This window comes from Xiphophorus maculatus, chromosome 4, assembly GCF_002775205.1.
Source record: "Xiphophorus maculatus strain JP 163 A chromosome 4, X_maculatus-5.0-male, whole genome shotgun sequence".
NCBI lineage: Eukaryota > Metazoa > Chordata > Actinopteri > Cyprinodontiformes > Poeciliidae > Xiphophorus > Xiphophorus maculatus.
The window spans coordinates 16708368-16729020 of NC_036446.1; the positions used below are offsets into that span (position 1 = coordinate 16708368).

The 20653-nt window shown below is 37.4% G+C and overlaps 1 protein-coding gene across 2 annotated transcripts; it reads left to right on the forward strand.

Moving 5' to 3' along the window:
• The first annotated feature begins 459 nt into the window (after nt 1-459).
• On the forward strand, nt 460-20224 carry ap1g1 (adaptor related protein complex 1 gamma 1 subunit). Of its 2 annotated transcripts, XM_005811040.2 has the most exons (24): nt 460-547; nt 5773-5976; nt 6083-6207; nt 6469-6610; nt 6736-6832; nt 8528-8604; nt 8991-8999; nt 10407-10502; nt 10723-10803; nt 10894-10992; nt 11116-11171; nt 11273-11386; nt 11476-11616; nt 11929-11983; nt 12070-12192; nt 12316-12405; nt 12488-12612; nt 13415-13519; nt 14024-14165; nt 14380-14506; nt 14816-14920; nt 15080-15240; nt 16040-16138; nt 16257-20224. In XM_005811040.2, exons 2-24 carry the CDS (start codon nt 5776-5778, stop codon nt 16356-16358), a joined length of 2472 nt encoding a protein of 823 aa, XP_005811097.1. In that variant the 5' UTR covers nt 460-547; nt 5773-5775; the 3' UTR covers nt 16359-20224. The 2 variants fall into 2 exon arrangements, with proteins under 2 accessions (XP_005811097.1, XP_023188209.1); XM_023332441.1 differs by lacking the exon at nt 8991-8999.
• Nucleotides 20225-20653: the final 429 nt, after the last annotated feature.

The window sequence follows — 20653 nt, forward strand, 5'->3', positions numbered from 1 at the left end:
TATTTAATATCTCAAATTTATAGCAATCATCAATTCTTAAAGTCAAGTTAAGTTTTTTTTTCCTGTAGCACATTTCAGCAACAAGGCAGTTCAAAGTGTTTACACGATAAACACACAATACAATCAACAAACACAAAAGAAGCAACACTTTATTTATAACGAAGCGAAATAAGGAGAACATAGTAGTTAATCTATGTTCCGGTTATTAATTAAAAGCAGCTCTAGTCAACTTTTTAGCCTTGATCAGTGTTTCAGCATTTTTGCAGTTTTATGGAAGTGGTCACTTTAAACTTTAAATACATACGTTGTTTTAATGGTCATTTATTCAATTCTAAATGGCAAAATCGGAACTTTGAAGTACTGCTGCTGATTATATGCCACATCCACCTGCTCTACGCACTTCTTTGGCCAACCTCTGTCAGCGTAATCCTCCGCCTGCAGTAGATGTGCTGAGGCTGGAGTAGCCACCATTTTGCATGTCTAGTGTGTTCCTCCCTCCATTGCTAATAGAGACGATTCCAGTTCTTTTCTGGCATCATTACGGCTCGTAAGTACACTTAGAAAGTACCATATTGTCACAAATATGTGGAAGTGTCTCTACTTGTACTTGAATACGAGTGCTTTTGATTGTACTTGCGATGTCAACTGACAGTTAGGCGCTGCATAGGAAGTCGCAGCCCTCAGTGCACCCGGGTTGCGCCTGTCAGCAGCTAAGTTGCTGGGCTAGGTGTGTGCACTGCTGTGGTGTAACTACTGACTAAGTCATACAAGTCGTAACAACTTAAAATGGTAGGATATAGTGATTCTTCTCTCGATAAGTAAGAAAAACCCTTCGTCGTCTTTTGATTTCGACGGTAACTGGTATATTTGACAGAGAAATGTCAGGGAGCTAGCTAACGCTAAGAAGGCCTAAACTGCATCATGTTCAGATCAATCGGTAATTAGAGGGGGGGCTTAAGTGACCCCGGTCCTGTTTTCCATTCGTCTGATGTAATGCTGTCAATATAAACATTAGTTTAAGGAGACTTTTTCAGTCACGGTGACGTTGTGATGTCAAACCGATACCTTGTCCTTTCAAGTTCCCCAATATATCAGGGTTAGCTCGCTGATAGCTACTTCTTCACAGGTGTGCTTTCCTTCGGTAACTTAAGACATTGTTCCATGTGCTTGGGAAAGACTTTTAATACCTTTTTGACGACGTGTAAAATAATTCACCCCTAAGCAAACGTTGCATTTGGGGAAATCCAGGAAGCTATCGGCAGCTTTGCTAATGTGCTGACGACGTGAACGTGGATTTACTAAAGTTTTAAGAGAGGCTCTCCTGGCGTTGACACATCGATGTAATAGAATATTATCATATAGGCTTCTACTTCACACACAGTGGTCTCGTTGGTGTAAATTGTTGCACAAAGTATGTTATTGTTGAGGAAGTCAGCTGGAAGTAGGAAGTGAGCTAACCACGGTGACGTTCAGCAGGTGTACATGGGCTTTTCAGGAGTGCCTCACCTCTTGACGTCCACGTACTTTTACAGTCATTTTTATGTACTTGTATGCCTAACTTAGCTACTTGTTTGTGTTTTGATTTGGGATTCCGGTTTTACTATTTTGCAGTTACCTTTTTCTAGTTTTCTATTCCAATTTATTCATTTTTGAAAAGACGAAATGTTGCAGCTTAGCGCGTCATTTTGTTGCTTTCTGAAACAGGTGTTGGTCAATCATAGCATAAAGCAATTGTTTTATTCTGCAGTTTAACCTACAGTAGAAAATGATGTTGAAATTATGTCATGTATGTATACAGAGTCGAGTAAAACAACCAAATTCGTATGCAAAAATAATTAGCCGGTGATTATGCTGTAATTAGGACAACCAGATAAAGAACTTCTGTCAATGGAGTATTGATTGTTTGCATTTCTGTTTCAGATTTTTAAAAAAACAAACAAACACAAATTGCAGCCTAAAAGTAGCATTTCATTTTGCCTACTATTCACATTGTCTGTGTTTTAACTCTATAAGCTCCCTACAACTTTAGTATAACATTTTTGTCTGTGATTTAATTGATGAGGTAATGTAGCCTTTAAACGATGCATAGCAGCCTAATTGGATTTAAAGTAGACAACCACGCCTCAATCCCCAAAAGAAAAAGACACCAGACCCTATGGCAACATGCAAAATAGAGACGTAGTCTCTGTGAGGAGGAGAGGCTGCTTCTTCCTCAGGTTGCTGCTCCGTCCAGCTTTTTCCAGTGCAAATATATTTCAGCATTAACATGTTTTAACATATTGTTTTTAAAAGACCGTTTGATTATGACTTTAGTGAACAATTATGGGATTAAGTCCTTTTTCTCTTGACACAAATGACAGAGTTGTGAGTGCTGTAGAAGTCTGTGTGTGTCTGTGTAGAAGTTCACTAACAGTAACCACACTTCTATTGTTATTTGTGTTTTATGTATGAATTTGTTTACTTTGCACATGCTGAGCTGATCACAAAGACTTGATCACGTTTTCTTCTTTATCTAAGAAAATAAATGAGTAAGATGAACCATCTCTTGCAACACATTCCTGTGATGTTTCATTAGCTGCATTTGGTGATTTCATATAAAACCATATAAGTGGTGCCTGATCTCTGAGTTTATATTTGATGTGAGTCAGTAAGTCAACTCCTCTGTGGTAAATGGGAGTAGAGTTATTTTTTTTAAATTGTTGCTGGTAGTGAGATGCTAAACAATGTCATCTGAACTGTCTCTAGTTCAGATGTACGTCTTCCTGTACCAACAGGAAGACGGATTTGTTTGTAGTATAAATATGCATATTGTAGGGTTTTGCATTTGGACCTTTGGATTGCTTTGTCCCTGATGAATTTGTGTTGGTGTGTTATCTTTCATAACATGACCCAAAATGCTGATTTGGGTTTGTTGTTTTTAAGTTATGAATGAAAGCGTTTAAGGAAGACAAACCTGTAGGCTTTGGCGTTTCTGTTTGTGATTTTTTTTATTTTAGTGCAAAGTGCTAGAAGTCTTTTATTCTCCCTGATCATCACCTCATACATTTTTTGGAATAAGTAAACACCTTTGTCTTTCATATCCATCTGATGTTGTTTTTCCCCTGAACTCTACTCCCTGTTACATGACAGTTACAGAAAATGGCAGTAATGGGTCGTTTTTTCACAAAAAAAGAAGAAAAATAGATGCTGATTGTAGTAAATTATATTATTGCTCTGCAAAAACATGGTACTGTAATTCAATCAGCTCCCAGCAGTAGCTGGATTTACCTTTTGTGTTGATTATAAGCACAGCAAGAGATGCTTTATCATGATTCATTGAGCCCAACACTGAGTCCATTCAGCTCAGGTAATTTAAATGGTGTTAGAACAGACTAGCTCCCTGGCTTTATTAAAGTGTGGCCTTGGCTGCCCATCCTCTCTGTTCCTGTTTGATCAAAGTGAATTCTTTGAATAGCAGCTGCAACACGCCACTTTTTTTCAACAAAGGACCTTCCCTTTCTCCCTCGGTCCGGATCCTTATTTCTCTGTCAGCCGATACCATAACGAAGAGGTTGATGTGACCAAATCACAATTTGTGAGAGAATGTTGTAAGGCCGTTTTTTTTGTTTGTCTTTTAGTTGCATAGTTAAAAAGTTATCCAAATCTCACTGCTTAAGGAAATTGAAAATATCAACCTCATCTAGATATAACACGGAAATCTTCATTTTAGGCTTTTATTGCTGATGAATTCCTTCTGGACTTTACGCTTCACTGCACAGGGAAGTCAGTTACATTTGAGATTGAGATTGAATGAAATTATTGTGTGCTGTTGAGCGGTACGTTTAAATTACTTTATGCAACTGATGTGATGATGGGTACTTTTTATTTTTAGAGCAGTTATTGCGTTTGCATGACTGATATTATGCAGAGATGGATGTTTTTATTGAAAAGAAACGTCTTTTTTTTAAAAACTAAATTTTAAGTAATTTCTATGATTGTATAAGTACCATAGGATATTGTGATGAAATAAAATAGACAGTGCCAATCCCAAGTGTCACCTGTATGTGCGGTAAAACATCTAAATAACTGTTTGAGATGATTTAGGCTGAAGGGAAAGATGACAAATCAAAAACTGATCATGAATATGTCATAAACTAAACCACCTCACATCTTTAACTGTTTGGTTTTATGATTCGCTCCTCATGTTTCATTGAAAGTGTTGGCAGGCTGTTTTAAAGTCCTTCCTAGTGTTGCATGCTGTTTCATAAACTACTGAAATGATTTTATGTCAGAAGTTCATCTGGTAGTTTATAGTGATTTTCTAAAGGCCCTGTGTTGTTTGTGAAAAAACCTTGTTCCTTTTTAACTAACATCCTCTCCATTTCATGAAACCAAAGGTAAATCATGCGCCTTTCATGTGACTTTTCACCTTCATTGTGTGACTGTATTCTTCCTGATAAAAGGCTTTAATGACAAACGAAGACAAAATGCACAAGTTAGAGGGCTGCAGTAATGATCCTTTTAGGTTAATAATACACTACTGAAAATTCTGGTTGGAAATTAAACAACAAAGAAATCTATTTTTAACTTTTTTAAGAACAGCATACAGAAGTTGGTCTCCTTGTTTGACTTTTTTTTCCCTTAAAGATTGTTACCTCTGCTATCCTGCTCTCTGTCTGTGGTTCTGTGATGGACTGTATGCAGGCATGATTAGCATGCTATTGATATTCAAATATAAGGCCCCGCGGTTCCTTCTTTTAACGTTATGTAGGGGCGCACTGAGCTCTGGACATGCTTTATGTACAAATTGTTTCCAACTCTATCATGAGGTGGCATTTTATGTTTTACTTTTTCCAATTTAGCTCAAATTCAGCTGCTTTTGCATCAGCTACACCAGTTTTGTAACCAGCTGAAGCGTGAAGGAAGCAGAAAAGTTCCTATAAATTAATATTCTGCACAGCTCTCGATGTGACGTGAGTCTTTAGACCTGCTGTAGTGAGTCTACAGGTGTTGGTCTGCTCGTTAATCATATTGACCCGAGCTGCAGTCGTCGTTTTTATATTTTAGTGTTGCAAGGATGTGAAAGCTTCTGGTTTTTGTTGTATTGACATTTTGAAGAGGATTACCATTTATCTCTAGAACTACGCTTCCAGACTTTGAACTGATTAGAAGATTTTGAATAAAGAAAGTACAGATATCTGAGTTTTGTATTGCAAGTGATTTATTTTGGAACAAAGTGATTGTGCAGCTTTCACACTTTTTTTGTGTGTGTTTTTTTTGTTGTATTTTATTTTCATAAATTTTAATGTTTGGTATTTAGTGCAAAATTTCTTTTCACGACAAAGCATGTTGCCTTCATAAATATTTTAAGCTTTGTGCTTGTGTGCCCCTAGAAGCTTCTCTGTGGAGGGAATTAAATTTCACTCGTTCTTCTCGCCTGTTTCTGCTCTTAATTCTGCTGAGGAGTTCAGCGTCCTAAAATCAACACACAATTTATTCAAACAAAACTGAACCAAACACAAAATTGTTCTCACTTTGAATGAACTTCAGGCGAAGAAGATTATTTCGTTCCAAAAAATGTATACATTTTTTTACTTTTTACAATTTTGTTTGGTAGTTTTAGTGAGTAATCTTAGTTTATGCAACTCCACTTTTAATATGTATTATATACTAGGTGTTTTCAGTAATTAATGGTTGCTGTTTGTTAATTTGTAGAGGACTGATTGCTGATTTCAGCGTGACGTGGTCTCGTGTCTGTAGGTAACACCCTTTTCAATCTTCTGTGTTTTCCAGAGAATGCCAGCTCCGATCAGACTGCGGGAGCTGATCCGGACCATCCGGACGGCACGGACCCAGGCAGAGGAGCGAGAGATGATCCAGAAAGAGTGTGCTGCTATCCGCTCGTCTTTCAGAGAGGAAGACAACACATACCGTTGCAGAAATGTGGCAAAGTTACTTTATATGCACATGTTGGGCTACCCAGCCCACTTTGGGCAGGTATGTGTGTCTGACTAATAGGATTAAATCTCGTTTGATTTCCAGTGAACATGATGTTTCAGAGATATTAACCTGAGTGTATTGTGACTCTTTGTCTTGTTTCTAGCTGGAGTGTCTGAAGCTGATTGCATCCCAAAAGTTCACTGACAAACGGATAGGTTATTTGGGAGCTATGCTTCTTCTGGACGAGAGACAGGACGTTCATTTACTAATGACAAATTGCATTAAAAAGTAAGTGAAACTCAAACTACACACAGCTGTGTGAAGTGGTGATTTAGATAAAAACTCAGATCTTGAGTTGTTTACTACTGAAACATGAAACAACATCATAAGTTGTTCTCTGTTGCAGAGATTTTGCTTCTTCCTGGCTAAATCATAGTCTTCCTAACGTGCTCTAAAATCATGTGGCTGTCTGTATTACAATATTTAGAATGGTTCCACTTTATTCTGCTGTGTTTCCATGGCTTATGTGACTCATTTCTTCCACACCAGTGATTTGAATCACAGCACACAGTACGTCCAAGGCCTGGCTTTGTGCACTTTAGGCTGCATGGGGTCCTCAGAAATGTGTCGTGACCTGGCGGGGGAGGTAGAGAAGCTGCTTAAAACATCCAACTCATACTTGAGGAAAAAGGTAAGCTTCACTTTGTTTGATTTTTGTGCTTTTATATTTGAAAATTAGAGGTTTGGAGATGAAACGTAAAGGTGAAATAAAATAAGAAACAATGTTCAACCATCTCTTATTTCAATCTTTAACAGGCAGCATTGTGTGCAGTCCATGTCATCAGGAAGGTCCCAGAGCTCATGGAAATGTTTCTTCCAGCCACAAAAAACCTGCTGAGTGAGAAGAACCACGGTAAGTGGAAACTGAACGTCAGGGGCCAGTTGACGGCCACCTGGGAAACAGGGTTGTCCCACAGAAATGCAGAATCCATCCAGTTTCCTTCGACTCACAGTGCCACGTTGAGTGCAACTAACTTCTTGTCGCCACCTTTGCAGAGGACATTGGAACTATTGACCTGCCAAACACTTAGGTTTGTGTGCAGCTCATTGTATGGAGCACAGGGCAAATGATAAGATAAATAATACAATGTCTCTGTTGGACAGTTTTCTTTTTGATGAAATGACCATAGAATATGACAATGGAGCATTTAATTATTGCTGCAGTTGTTTACTCCTGGCCCTTTGAAGAGCTGTTTTTAAATGGCCACAGGTTCTCTAATGAAGATTTTGTGGCATTAGTAAGTTGACAGGAGGGGAAGGAGCTGAACTGAAGGTAGCTGCGTTGAAAGATACGTCCGTATTGAGCCAAGCGGCGCTGCCCACAGTTTAAGAAGCCATGCCGTTTAGCACTGATGTTTACGCAAAGCATTACCTTGTGTTGGTTCTGTTCTGTGGGCTGGACGCAAAGGATTCTGAATTTATGCTTGAATTCTGAGTCACTGATGTCGTGTTTAGCTAATTTGGTCTTTTATTTGAAATTCTCCTGGTCCCAAATCAAATTTTTCTAATTAGTATATTGGAACTGTATCTTTGTCTCAAATTGTGATGTTAGTAACTTGTGCAGCAGTAATATTTAAACCATCAGCATCCTGCTGATTAAGCCAAGCAGGGAATCACAAACTTTCTACGTCTGAAATTTGAATTACTCTTGAAACCTGATTAATTGTTTAAACTCTAATATGTACCACATTATTTGTTTACATCTGTCCCTTAAATGAGATGGTCATAGAAATGTAATTTAATGGATCAAGTCTGCTCTTATCCTCATAAATTACAGTAACATTGAAAAATATATTTCAGTAACTCAGTTAAAGTGAAACCCCTGTATAGATTTGTTGCATGCTGGGTGAAATTTATTCGCTTGTTTATTGCTGATAGTTTTGATGATTATGCCTTGCAGATAATAAAAATTTAATGCAGTTTCTGAGAAGTTGGAGTATTACATAATACATATAGGTTCCTTGTATCGTACAGTATATTTTCAGCCAGTGGCTCTGCAGAGGAGGTAAGGAACGCAAGTTAAAATCACAGGTATTAACTCGTCTGCTCAGTTTCAAGTCGTCTTGAAGGTCCTCCATCCGTTTTCTGTGAGGTTTAAGTCAGGAGAGTGATACAGTGGTCATAAAGGCAGGTATTAGTATTTCCGGCAGTGCTGGAGAAGGAAATGCTGCAAGGTTAACATCTCTTGAATATTGGTTAGTGTTTTTTATTCTTTCCGATGTATGTAAATAGTAGCAGAGTGGCGACCTTCTACTGTTTGGTGGCCGTCGTTGACACTTACTGCTGTGGAGGAATTATTTTGCCTTGTAAATTCAGAGATGCAGTGAGTGACCTTGTGAATTACAGCAATATTATGTTGCTCTTTGTGCTGCAGTGTAAAATGACAGAGACAGACTTTCACAGGCGCAGCCAATAAAGCTAGTTAGGACAATGAAAGTGATTATAACTGGTGCCTCACTGCAGTAAATGCATTTTAATCACAAATGTTAATGAGCAATTTGTAGATTTACATGTAAATGAAAATCACCTGCCCCTTCTGTCCTCTCAGGTGTTCTGCATACATCTGTCGTCCTCCTTACTGAGATGTGTGAAAGAAGTCCTGATATGCTGGCCCACTTCAGAAAGGTACGGACTGAACGCACAAAAAAGTCATGCAACTACTGGCACATTTGTCTGAATCTCATGTCACATTTCATTCTCCTTCAGTTGCACATTTTATTTTTTACGACTTAGATCAGCAGATATGTTAAACCAGATTATAATATGGGTCTTCTCCAAGTTTCAAATAATCTTTAATCTCCTCCCACTGTCTTTCCCCCCTGTTGTTTCTCGACTGCTGCTATTCCTCTCCTATAAGAGTGTTACAAACTAGGCCACCGCGTCTCATGCTCATATTCTGAACATTATCTGAAGCTCTCTGAAAGTGAATGATTTTCCAGTTTCCCCTCCCTAACATCTACTTCATATTTTTTCTGTCATTTGTCTTTGTTACAATTCCTGCATTGTGTTAGAATGAGAAGGTAAGAGTACATTCTGATCTCATAGCTGGTGCATGCTGTTAATAGTTATCACTCCTCACGGTCACCTCACACGTACCCAGATTTGTGTTCAGTAATGTCATGTCTTGTTTTCAGTTAGAATTTTGGTTTCTTTATATTGTACAGTGGTCATTATTATGTCAGTGTTTTTAAATATTATACAAAACTGTTTTTGATCCATTTGTCAGAAACATTTCCCACTATTTTTAATGTGCAACTCGTTTAATCACAATCTTAAGAGATATTGGCACAATTGGTGGTTTATGGTTGATAGCCACAAGTCGCACTAGAGACAAGACTGAAACATTTTTTATATATAATAATAGTTGCATTAGCCCAGTATGCAGACATATTAATGGAATGTAATTTTATATCTGGCCATATAGTAAGGTGTTCTTGTCGGATATGAGCAACATTTTTATTTACATTCTATAAGCCTCGTCTGGTATTTGCTTACACATTTGACTCTAAAAGGCTTATGTGTTTCTTTCTTTTTGGTTTAAAATTACAATGACCTGAAATATCATTTTATCTGGTTTGTTTTTCTGATGCCAAACTGCTCCACTACAAATGTTTTAGAAATTACTAACACAGAAAGCTACTTTTCATTTGTTTTCCAATGTTTAATAAGTAGTTTTTGCACATTTCTTAAAGTGTAAAAAAGCAAACTTTTTCCCCTTTAATAGTCAAATACTTGAGCCCAATATTTGTATTTTTTTACTGTCTGTGCCTAAATTTGATATTTTGCTCCTTTGACAATTTGTATCCATTCCTTGCCATTTTTCTTCCAACCTACTTCCATTTTGTATCCATGCATTTTCTTATTAAATATTAGCAGATCTTTCTATCTAGTTGGGTATTTGTATTAAATCCTGGTATTAAATAATCATTAAAAGTGAAAATCTCACTTATAATTAAATTAGATGCATTTTATATTATGAAAACTTGCATTTTCCCCCCATTGATTATGGTTCTATGGACAGTATGGATCCGTTTTCTGTTATGCGATCAAACTAAAATGACTCAGCACAATATCCTGCTGCTAGATATTAATTTTTATAATTACATCTCCTTCAAGAATACTGAGAATTTTGATAATTATTTTAAATATTTTGGTTTTCTAAGAGGCTACTCACTTTAAAACGACCAGTTCCTTTTAATTTCACACCCCTACAATTTAGATTTTTCCCCAACTGTTTTAATACATTTTCTTAACCATAGTTAACAGAAACACCAACACTGTTTCACTCCCTACATTTGAATATTTGTCACTTTATTATTAATTAGTTAGTTTATAAACATTGTTCAGGTGTAGGTCTGGGATCTATGCATAATATTGTGATCTCTCCTCTTTTTATTTCTTCTGTTGTTGGTATTTGTTTTTTATAGCTGGTTCCACAGTTGGTGAGAATCCTCAAGAACCTAATAATGTCTGGATATTCTCCTGAACATGATGTGTCGGGCATAAGCGACCCTTTCCTGCAGGTAAGTCTTCATTTTTAAAACCGCACTTTGACTCAACTTTTATGTTGGTATGAACATGTAAATAGAAATGAGTTTTCAGCACTTCTGTATATAATTTATACACAGCAAAGACCGTTTGTTTTAATAGAATAAGCCGCTAAGATCTAAAATGTTATAACATGTAGTTATCAAGCTCAGAGAAGTGAATTACTGTTATTGCAGGATGTGATTTTTTCCTTAGGTGCGGATATTGAGACTACTGAGAATTTTAGGCAAGAATGATGATGACTCCAGTGAAGCAATGAATGACATTCTCGCACAGGTTAGAATGAAAAGTGTTAAATGCATTGATATATTTAGTAATTTTAAAGGCGCGTTGCTTAAGTGTAGCTCACCAATGATTGTTTTGCAGGTTGCAACAAACACAGAGACGAGTAAAAATGTAGGTAATGCAATCCTGTATGAGACTGTACTGACCATAATGGACATCAAGTCTGAAAGTGGACTGAGGGTGAGGGATTTTTTTTAAATTTTTGTTTATTTTTGCTTTAAGGCAAACCTCTAGTATTCCTTTAGTTCTTCCTGATTTTGCTTTTCTAAATAGCAAACACTATTTGTTTTTTCTTTCTTTCAGGTTTTGGCCATTAACATACTAGGTCGCTTCCTTCTTAACAATGACAAAAATATAAGGTAATTACTTCGTTTACCAATCTTGATCTTTTATGAGTGGATTAAATAGAGATGCAATTAAATCCCAGTTATTCTACTTAATTAAAAACTCCTCATTCCAGATATGTGGCATTGACATCTCTACTAAAGACGGTACAAACAGACCACAATGCGGTGCAGAGGCATCGGAGCACCATTGTGGATTGTTTAAAAGATCTGGACGTCTCCATTAAGAGGTCACGCGCACATCTCATATTTCTTTGACTTCTTTTCCACTTGTCGTCTCATGTACTTGTTTTTGACGAGATGCTCTGTTACGGTGTAGACGTGCGATGGAGCTGAGTTTTGCCCTCGTGAACGGCAACAACATCAGAGGCATGATGAAGGAGCTGCTCTACTTTCTGGACTCCTGTGACCCAGAATTCAAGGCAGACTGTGCATCAGGAGTGTTTCTAGCTGCTGAGAAGTAAGGCCAAACATTCTCCATGCACTCAGATACTTTAGAATAATTTTAATGTCTCACTCCCTCCTGGGCTTGGTCATTTCAGGCTTTTTTTGTAAGCATTACAGAATGAAGTCACTATATGTTACTCCCATCTGTGAAGTTTCCACATTCTAGAAATATGGAATGCTGTATGATGATAAAATGAGTGATCCATCGTCTGACAGATCTTGCTGATACCATTTGTTTTCTGACAGCATTTGTCTTCCTGTATCCGCAGTGTTGGATAACGTTTTCCATTTATTTGACAAATCTTTTCATTCTTTTGTCTCACAGATATGCTCCTTCGAAAAGATGGCACATAGACACCATTATGAGAGTACTCACAACGGTGCGTATGCTACAGAAACTTTCCAATCCCTAAAGTAATGGCTACTAGCAGTCTAGTTTGAGTTTGTCTTTGCATCACCGTTTTAGGCAGGGAGCTACGTGCGAGACGACTCTGTTCCCAACCTGATCCAGCTCATCACAAACTCTGTGGAGATGCACGCGTATACAGTTCAGAGACTTTACAAAGCACTGCTGGACGACATTTCACAGGTCAGAGAAGCTCTTGTTTGAACTATGATTAAGCGTAAGCTGTGAATATAATTGATATTTTACATTTCAAACCATGTCAAGTATCCACAATAAACTTTGTGGCATTTTCTGTCTGTCTTCCAGCAACCTCTTGTGCAGGTTGCGTCATGGTGCATAGGAGAATATGGAGACCTCCTGGTGTCAGGGCAGTGTGAGGAAGAGGAGCCCATCCAGGTATTTTTGGAGAAATCCTTCCTAGACATGAAACAGAATATTGATTTTGTGACTACACTGGTGAACGTTGTGGTTATCTCAGGTGACTGAGGATGAAGTTCTGGATGTATTGGAAGGTCTTCTGGTGTCCAATCTGTCCACGCCCGTGACCCGCGGCTATTCCCTCACCGCCATCATGAAGCTGTCGACTCGTTTCAGCAGCGTGAAGTGTGTGAATGTTTCCCTCCTTTGTTGTTCTGCATTTATTTTCCTGACAGTATCGGTTTTTCTGCAACAGTTTTGATATTTTATAACATTCAGCTTTCATATTGTAAGATATGAAATGTATGAATGTATCATCATCTAAAAATATTTACTATTAGCCTCGGTGGATGGAGTCAACCATGACTCAGCGTTGCACAGGGACAGGCGGCTTTGTTTCACATGATTTATTTTGTCAAACAGATGTTCGAGATTAGCTGTATAAGTGAAGCCAAATCCACTACAACTTTTAAGGAGCTTTTTTGATAATCTTGATTTTAGATCATTGTAAAAAATGATAATAACGAATAACACATGAACAAAGTTGCGGCCAGATTGCTGTAGGTTACTTAAACAAAAATAATTTTCCAGACTAAAATTGGAGCTTTCTGCTTATTCTTATTTTAGTAACTTGGCTCTGGTAAATATAATAAGGTATGAACATTTCATTCTTGAGAAGATGTTAAATTTTATTTGGAAAAAAAATACAATCTGCTGAAAATGAGTTTGGTTAAGGTTAAAGTCAGAATTCTCTTTTTTTTTTTTTTGGGTCCTAATCGTCTTCCATAGTTTATACCACAAATGATTGCAAGCCATTTTTTGTGTATCTTGTCTTGTTTTGCTCATATTTGGAGTCATAGTTAATTAATGATTAAGTAGCACTTTAAGCTTCGGCTGTAATTTGGCTTTACTTATCTCTTCATAACAGGTGTCTGCTTTCTTCTATGTGACATTTTAATCATTTTTTAAAAATTCTCTTTGTTTTTAGCCGAATCAAAAAGGTGGTTTCAATATACGGGAGTAGCATTGACGTGGAGCTTCAGCAGAGAGCTGTGGAGTACAACGCACTTTTCAAGAAATACGACCACATGAGGTGAGGCTTCCTAATGTTTAACAAAATAAAAAAGTAGAACATCCATATTCAAGGTTTCTGAAGACTTAGAGATTTTTATTTATTCATTTCAATTTAAGGCTATACAATTTTAAATACTTATATATTTTTTATACTAGGTAGGTAATAAATTATGTTATGTCTGAAATTAGCTTCCCAAAGCAATCATTCGTTTGCTTTGGGATTTATAGCTTTGGTTAAAAATGATATGTTCAGGAAAATATAATCAAAATATTTTTTATATCATGTGCACTACCTTTTCCGTTATCACTGAAAAGTCTAAATTTTAAAATGTTTGCCTTGAAAATGAATATTTTAACAATAGTCTCATATACATGTTGTTACTACTAATTATGAAGTTTACTTCAGGAAAGTGTTGAAATCTGATGTGAAACCATTCCAGCCAGTTGAAAAACACAAATTAAAGAAGACAAAGGTAGCTTGACCTTGTTTATGCTATTAAGCAAGATATACATTCCTTTATAGACCCGCTCTTCTTGAACGTATGCCTATTATGGAGAAGACGGCCTCTAATGGTCCCACAGAAATCGTACAGACAAACGGAGAGACTGAGCCATCTACGGTGGAGGCAAAACATCCACCGCCTGTTACCCAACCAACAAACCAAGTGAGAATAATTTAAAAAAATATTTATTGTTAATATGCAAGTTAAACACCTATATCAATGCTGACAGCCTTTGATTTTATGTGTTTTTTTCTTGACTAAGGTTTTCAACTGAAACTGTTTTAATTCATTTCTAACTTTTTATAGTGTTATTGTTGGTTAATATACTAAATGATTACATGTATTGACGAAGTCTCCATGTTGTCTTTATTCTGAGGCTAATGATTTGTTAGACCTGCTGGGTGGAAATGATGTGGTGCCGGTAATCCAGACTACGATTCCCACAAAGCCTGTCTCAGCTGGAGGAGAGCTGCTTGACCTCCTGGGCGACCTCTCACTAAGTGGTAAGACACTCACCTTAAAGCGCTTTCTTAATCTGTTCAAAGGAAAATGAACGACTTGGTGTAAATTTTTGTTCATCAGTGTTAACTTATTCTTAAGATTCTTCTGGAGCTAACTTGACCTCACTTTTATTTGTTGATTACCTTTTTTACTCTGTATAATAAATCTCTCGGATGTAGTGGGCACTTGTTTTTAGAAGTAAAGAGTCAACTTGGACATTGATTTAAAAAAAAAAAAAAAAGACTTTTATCTATGAAAGAATATTTTCTAAAACATCTAGAAAACCATATTTGATTTTGTTACTTTCTCAGGTGGTCCGGCGCCTGCACCCGCTCCCTCAGTGCCCACTTCCCAGCCACCTTTCCTGCTGGATGGGCTCACTTCACAACCCCTGTTCAATGACATTGCAGCTGCAGGTAGGAGTGTGTTCCTTTTTTAAGCTGTAAATATGCTGTAGTTTTTTTTTAAAGAAATCTGGTTATTATGAGGCTTTAGTTGGCATTTTGTGGTGAGATTTTATTGCATTGGCAACTCCGATCTTATTGTAAAATAATTTCCATGAATCTTCTGCTTAGGTATTCCTTCCATGACTGCATACAACAAGAATGGTCTAAAAATAGACTTCACATTTGAGAGAGCTAACCCCAACCCAAACATCGCAGTCATCACCATCCACGCCACCAACTCAACAGAGGCTGAAATGACCGACTTTGTTTTTCAGGCTGCAGTACCAAAGGTAATCAAACAACAACAGACCGACCTCTCGCTCATTTACTGTTTTCTTTTTTTTTTTTAAATATTACATTTTTCTACAAAGATAACAAGCTATTTTACACAAATTTATATTTTAAAATCCCAAATTTGACTGAAAATTAAGATTCATGACAAATTCTAAGTGTTCGGCTGTTACATCTATGACATACAAAATAATGAAAAGTCTTATAAACAGCATAGCAAAACTAAAAAACTAATTTTTTGTGTGTTTAAAAACAATGTCTGAATATTCTGCATGTAAATACAGGTTGGACAAAGCTTACCAATGAGTGGACATGAGCATAGCTTGCATTTGCAAAACTCTGAGACACGCACACACACATCCAGTCAGCAGTGAAGGAAAGCAGTTGTGACTGCAGAGAACGTTAACAAAAAAGCAAAAAATAAATGAATAAAAATGATGTTTTAACTAAAAGATATGGATGTTAATGAATTATTAGTGTTGGTATTACAAGTATTGGACTTTTACCTTGGGTCTTATATCCCAAACTTTTTTTTTCTGTTTTTGCAGCATTCTAACAAACTAATATTTATATATTTTTTTAAATGATGAGGAAATTGTTGGGGTTCTGTAGAACATACAGTAAATGCTCCTCATTGCTCTAAATTTTGCAGCAATTTTTAAAATGTGTCAGTCATTTGACCTCGACATCCATCTATTGGAAACACCTGATTAGCTAAACTCCTCGTTTTAAAGTGCTGAAGAGAGCATATTTTTCCACGTGCATTATTGTTTCATCTGAAGTTGTTGTTTTCATCAGACATTCCAGCTGCAGCTCCTTTCCCCCAGCAGTAATGTTGTCCCAGCTCTCAACCAGGGAACTGTAACACAGGTCATCAGAGTTCTCAACCCACAGAAGGTGAGTTTCTTTTCAAATATCTCTTTAGCTTTTAGTTTCATAGCAACACATCCATATATACAACTTCCATGATTTTACAAAGATTTCTGTTTTTACAATCAAAACCTTAAAATTTCAGCAACAACTACGAATGAGGATCAAACTAACCTACACCCACAAAGGCTCGGCCGTGCAGGACCTGGCAGAGGTTAATAACTTCCCCCCGCAGTCGTGGCAGTGATGACCGGCTCCTGCTGCCTCCAAAAAGCCCCACCAAGGGAACTATGAAAACCTTTTTTTTTTTTTTTTCCCCTCCTCCCACACGTTTGCCTCCCACCTTTTCTTCCAATGGACCGCCCTGTGACATCACTGCAGATCGCTGCCCTCGAGTTGCATGGGAAGCAGCAGAGCATCAACCACAGGAGGATAGAGCAGATGTTATGAAGACCCTGTTGGCATTACAAGAGGAATTGGGGAAAAAAACATATCAATCATTGAACTTTCTCTTTTCGCTCTTAATTGATCTCTTAGTATGCTGATGTATTTTTCTCACACCCCTCTGTCACCACACCCAGAAGGATTCATGCGCACCGTCCACTGTGGCACACTTTACCTCTGAAAAAGTGTTGCCCCCTTTGGGCTCTTTCTTTCTTTCTCTCTTTTTTTTTTTTAAATCCTAAAATGCAGTTTGAGGCATTTGCTCCCTTGATCGGTAGGATCGGCTTTGCTTTCACAAGCCATCATCCCTATGATGGCAGCAGAAAAAACTTTGAAAACTTTTTCTTTCTCCACACTGTCAACAATATAACTTCAGAGTTGTATTCATTCTGAATTACATTAATTTGCTAAATGCATGTGTGCTGGGGTCACAATCACATCTGGACTTTAAGCTCCGAGGGGGGATTTTCTGATTCTGTTTGTAGACCACTTCATCCAACTCTGTTTCTGGGTTCAGAACATTTCCCCTCATCCAACACCTCATCTGTAGGGAATCGACAGCTTGTAGATCTGTACAAAACAGCAAGTTTGATGTACTGCAGTGAATACGTTATCGCTCTGAAACTTACCTGAAAACAAGTTGCGTTTGTGTGAGAGAGAGATCTGCATTTTAAACTTTTCCTGCATCTGTGTCATCAGCCGGGATTGCATTTTGACTTCTATTTCTGATTTGTTTAACCTGATTGAACTTGGTCACCATGCTCACACATGTAAATGAAGCTTGTCATGAATGTAGTAACTTGCACTGAATGCTTTTCTTTCCCCTCTCTTAATTCTTCTTTCCAAGTTGTTTTTTTTTTCATCTTTATTTTGTCGGGGATGCTCATCTTATCGGCACTGATTTTGTGAGAGTTTGTTTTGTTTCTGCAGTAATTATGCCTGATATCAAAGTGATGTGCCTTTCTGACTTAGCTGAGTTAAAATAAAATAAAGTGAGCGTCGTCTGTCGCTCTTGATGGATTTCAACTAAAATACCACTAACTTGAGCAACAATTTTAGTCCAGGAATTTGTAAATTATAGTAAAATATTTCAAATTATATCTTGATTTTCTCAGATTTCTAATAAAAACGAGAGTCGATCATATTTAAATCCTATAATCAAAACAAAGTTAATGGCAGCTAATGTGTGTAAACGTTGACAAGCAGGCGTCGGTTATTTTTCAGATCCTCCCCAAAATCCATCAAGCAACAGAGACTGAATTATTAGTCAGAGCTAACGTAACTTTTTTTTGAAGCCGCCTTCACTCTCGTCAGAAGCATACCGTCATCGGGGATAGGAACCTTAATACCTCACACTGTTTTCTTTCTGTTAACTTTAGTGGCAGGACATCGGCAGCTTTTGTTTAGTCACCAAATGCAACAGAGGGGGAGTGTCTGCATGAAGAAAACTAACAGCAGTCTGTGCATCTCATTACTGAACTCACAGCCTCACTATGATCCGCCGATATAACTCCTCTCACTATGCTTCACTATCTTTTAACTTCTGTGACCAAATCAGAGATATACTATTAGCTTTGGAAATATTTTTGAGCTCATGATATGTGTATATGGAGAAATCTTTTTTTCTGCTGAACGTTTTTCTTCTGTTTGTTGATGAATGCTATATTGGCTTTTTTTCTGTACATACTGAGGGCTTTTACAAATGTTTGTCTATTGTACTATCTTTCATCCTTTTTTTAGATATCATTTTCTAAACAAAATTCCAACTACTCACAATGTACATTGTCTAAATAGATTTAGTCGGTCTATAATGAGACAAGTATGTATCATCACTCATTCATTGTAAAAGATTTATGATCTGCCTGTACATTGTATATAGTTGTAAAACAAAAACGCTGATCAGATTAAATAAAATCCACATAAAAGATTAGTTGGAAAGTATAATTGTATACATATATGTACAAAAGTAATCTTAAAAGGATGCAATGGAGCTTCATTTGATTTCCCGTTGAGTCCTGATTGAACGTCACGCCCTGGCGTCGTCGGGTTTGGTGTCTCTGGATGGTGGGTTTCTAATGTGGCTTTAACACACACACACACACCCTCTGAATGATGCACTGTACTACTGAGGAGCAGCAACTTGAGTTCTGCTCCCTCGCCCTTCGAACACCTCACGCATCCACGGCCTCTTGCGGAGCGGCTCCCTTGCCGAGACGCATCTTTCATTCGGCCTTACATGCTCTCTTGATCTTCTCTTCAACCTACCTTTTGTTTTTGTGAAGCCCATTTTAGTTTTGGTGTGTTCTCTCTCTCTCTCTCTTGCACCATCCAAAAGCAAGGACACTACTACTGCCATGCCTGCATTTTTTTTCTCCCCCTTTTTTATTTTTTAAAGTTCTCTTTATGGTCAATTGGTTTGCTTTTAACCTGCATGGTTTGACTGCCCTTTACAATCCAAAATGATGCTGTAAAGTCCATGTGAAAGCTCAACGTTTTTGTTATGTAAATCAATCAATACAATGTTCTATTTCCTTTAGAGCTTTTTTTTTTTAGGTTTTATTTAATCTGCTTCTGTTTAATGGAGGCAAACCAGATGACGCATGTGCTACAAGGTAGTGAACACAAGGGGGAGCTGTGCAAAATGGAAGGCTGGCAGGGTGAGAGGACGTTTCATACACCTATTCCTGAATGTGTTTTTGTGTGTGTGTGTAGTGTTATTCAAAATGTATGTTAATCACGCCTGATTAGTTCTTTCTATGAAGCTGTTAACATTTTACAAATGGAAGTGAGCCCAACATTAAAGCTTTGGACACTATAACTGAGGAGGAAGGAAACGAGCACCTGCCAGTGGTGTGGTCAGATCTGTGTGGGTTTTTGTGAAGAAAATCATCTTTGAGAGAGCCCGACGGTGTGCCATCTGTCTTTTATCTGCATAGGACGCAATTCTTTTGGCTGCAATTTCAACTCTCAGCTTCTAAGCTGCATGTGAAGAACTGTAAATAAGGTCGTTCCTACTCTTGACGTGAAACCTCTTTTGCAAATGCAAGAAAAGTTTAAATGTTCAAATCTGTCACGCTCCCATCGAGGGGCAGCTCAAATGTGCAATTAGAAATCATTCATCATGAGCTTACAACCTGGTTACTGTTTTATTTTTTGTTGTTTTGTTTCACTTTGGGGGCAAAGAAAATGCAAATCCATCAACTGAATCCCTTGTGTGTTTTTTTTTTTTTTTTTTTTTTTTTGTTCCTTCCTTTGCTGGGATGAAGTTGTTTTGTAAAGGGCTTGAAAGAGCATCTAAATGCACATCATGGTCCTTTTCCATTTGTTTTTAAAAAGAGGGGGGAAAAAACTGATTTCACTTTGCTCTGCAAACATGACCTGTGACCTCCTTCCCTCATCCCAACGACCCGCCCAGCCCGAAAACATCTAAAAACGAATCAGATTTTAATTTTGTGTTTTTTGTTGGAGAGGAGGGGAGTGGCGTGAGATTCACTGTTTTCCAGTTCCATGGCTTCAAGGAGTGTGAATGTCAGACTGAAAATATGAAATGATCTTTAACGATGAGAAGTTGTAAACTATTAAATGGATTATTTTCAATTTATGCTGTGTATTCTTGTCTTTGGGTTGGAGATGATGATCAAGCGAATAAAAAAGTGAAATAAAAATCAAGTTGAAGTATGGAAATTTGTGCCGTGTGTCTGCTCCGCTAAACAAAAGTTGGGTTTTTAACCTCAGCCAAAAAAAAAGTTTGTACCATTTGTGGTTTTTCTTTTCCTGAATGAAGTGTATTAATCAGTTGCTTTTGTTTCTACTTAAGTGTTCATTCAACTCAATTTGCTAGAATAGGAAGTTCTACTGAAAACATTTGGATTTTACAAATTTGAATCACTGATTTTTACCTGCACAATGTCATCTGTGCTTATTGTCACCCCTGTTTAAAGGTTGGTGAGCCTTGAAGCAAATGGATTAAATCTTCACCTTTAAATGCAATTTACAGAACAAGATTTAAAAAGTCCCACATTAGGGGGGGGGAAATATCACTGATTCCCCACTGAGAACCAATCTTCTCTGCTTACCCGATCTACAGTATATCTAGAG

Excerpts from the sequence above, each read along its gene's own strand:
- ap1g1 (XM_005811040.2), top strand. The coding sequence starts at position 5,776 with ATGCCAGCTCCGATCAGACTGCGGGAGCTGATCCGGACCATCCGGACG. Across the intron at positions 6,611-6,735 it reads ACTCATACTTGAGGAAAAAG|GCAGCATTGTGTGCAGTCCA; the intron begins GTAAGCTTCACT and ends AATCTTTAACAG. Across the intron at positions 10,503-10,722 it reads TAAGCGACCCTTTCCTGCAG|GTGCGGATATTGAGACTACT; the intron begins GTAAGTCTTCAT and ends TTTTTTCCTTAG.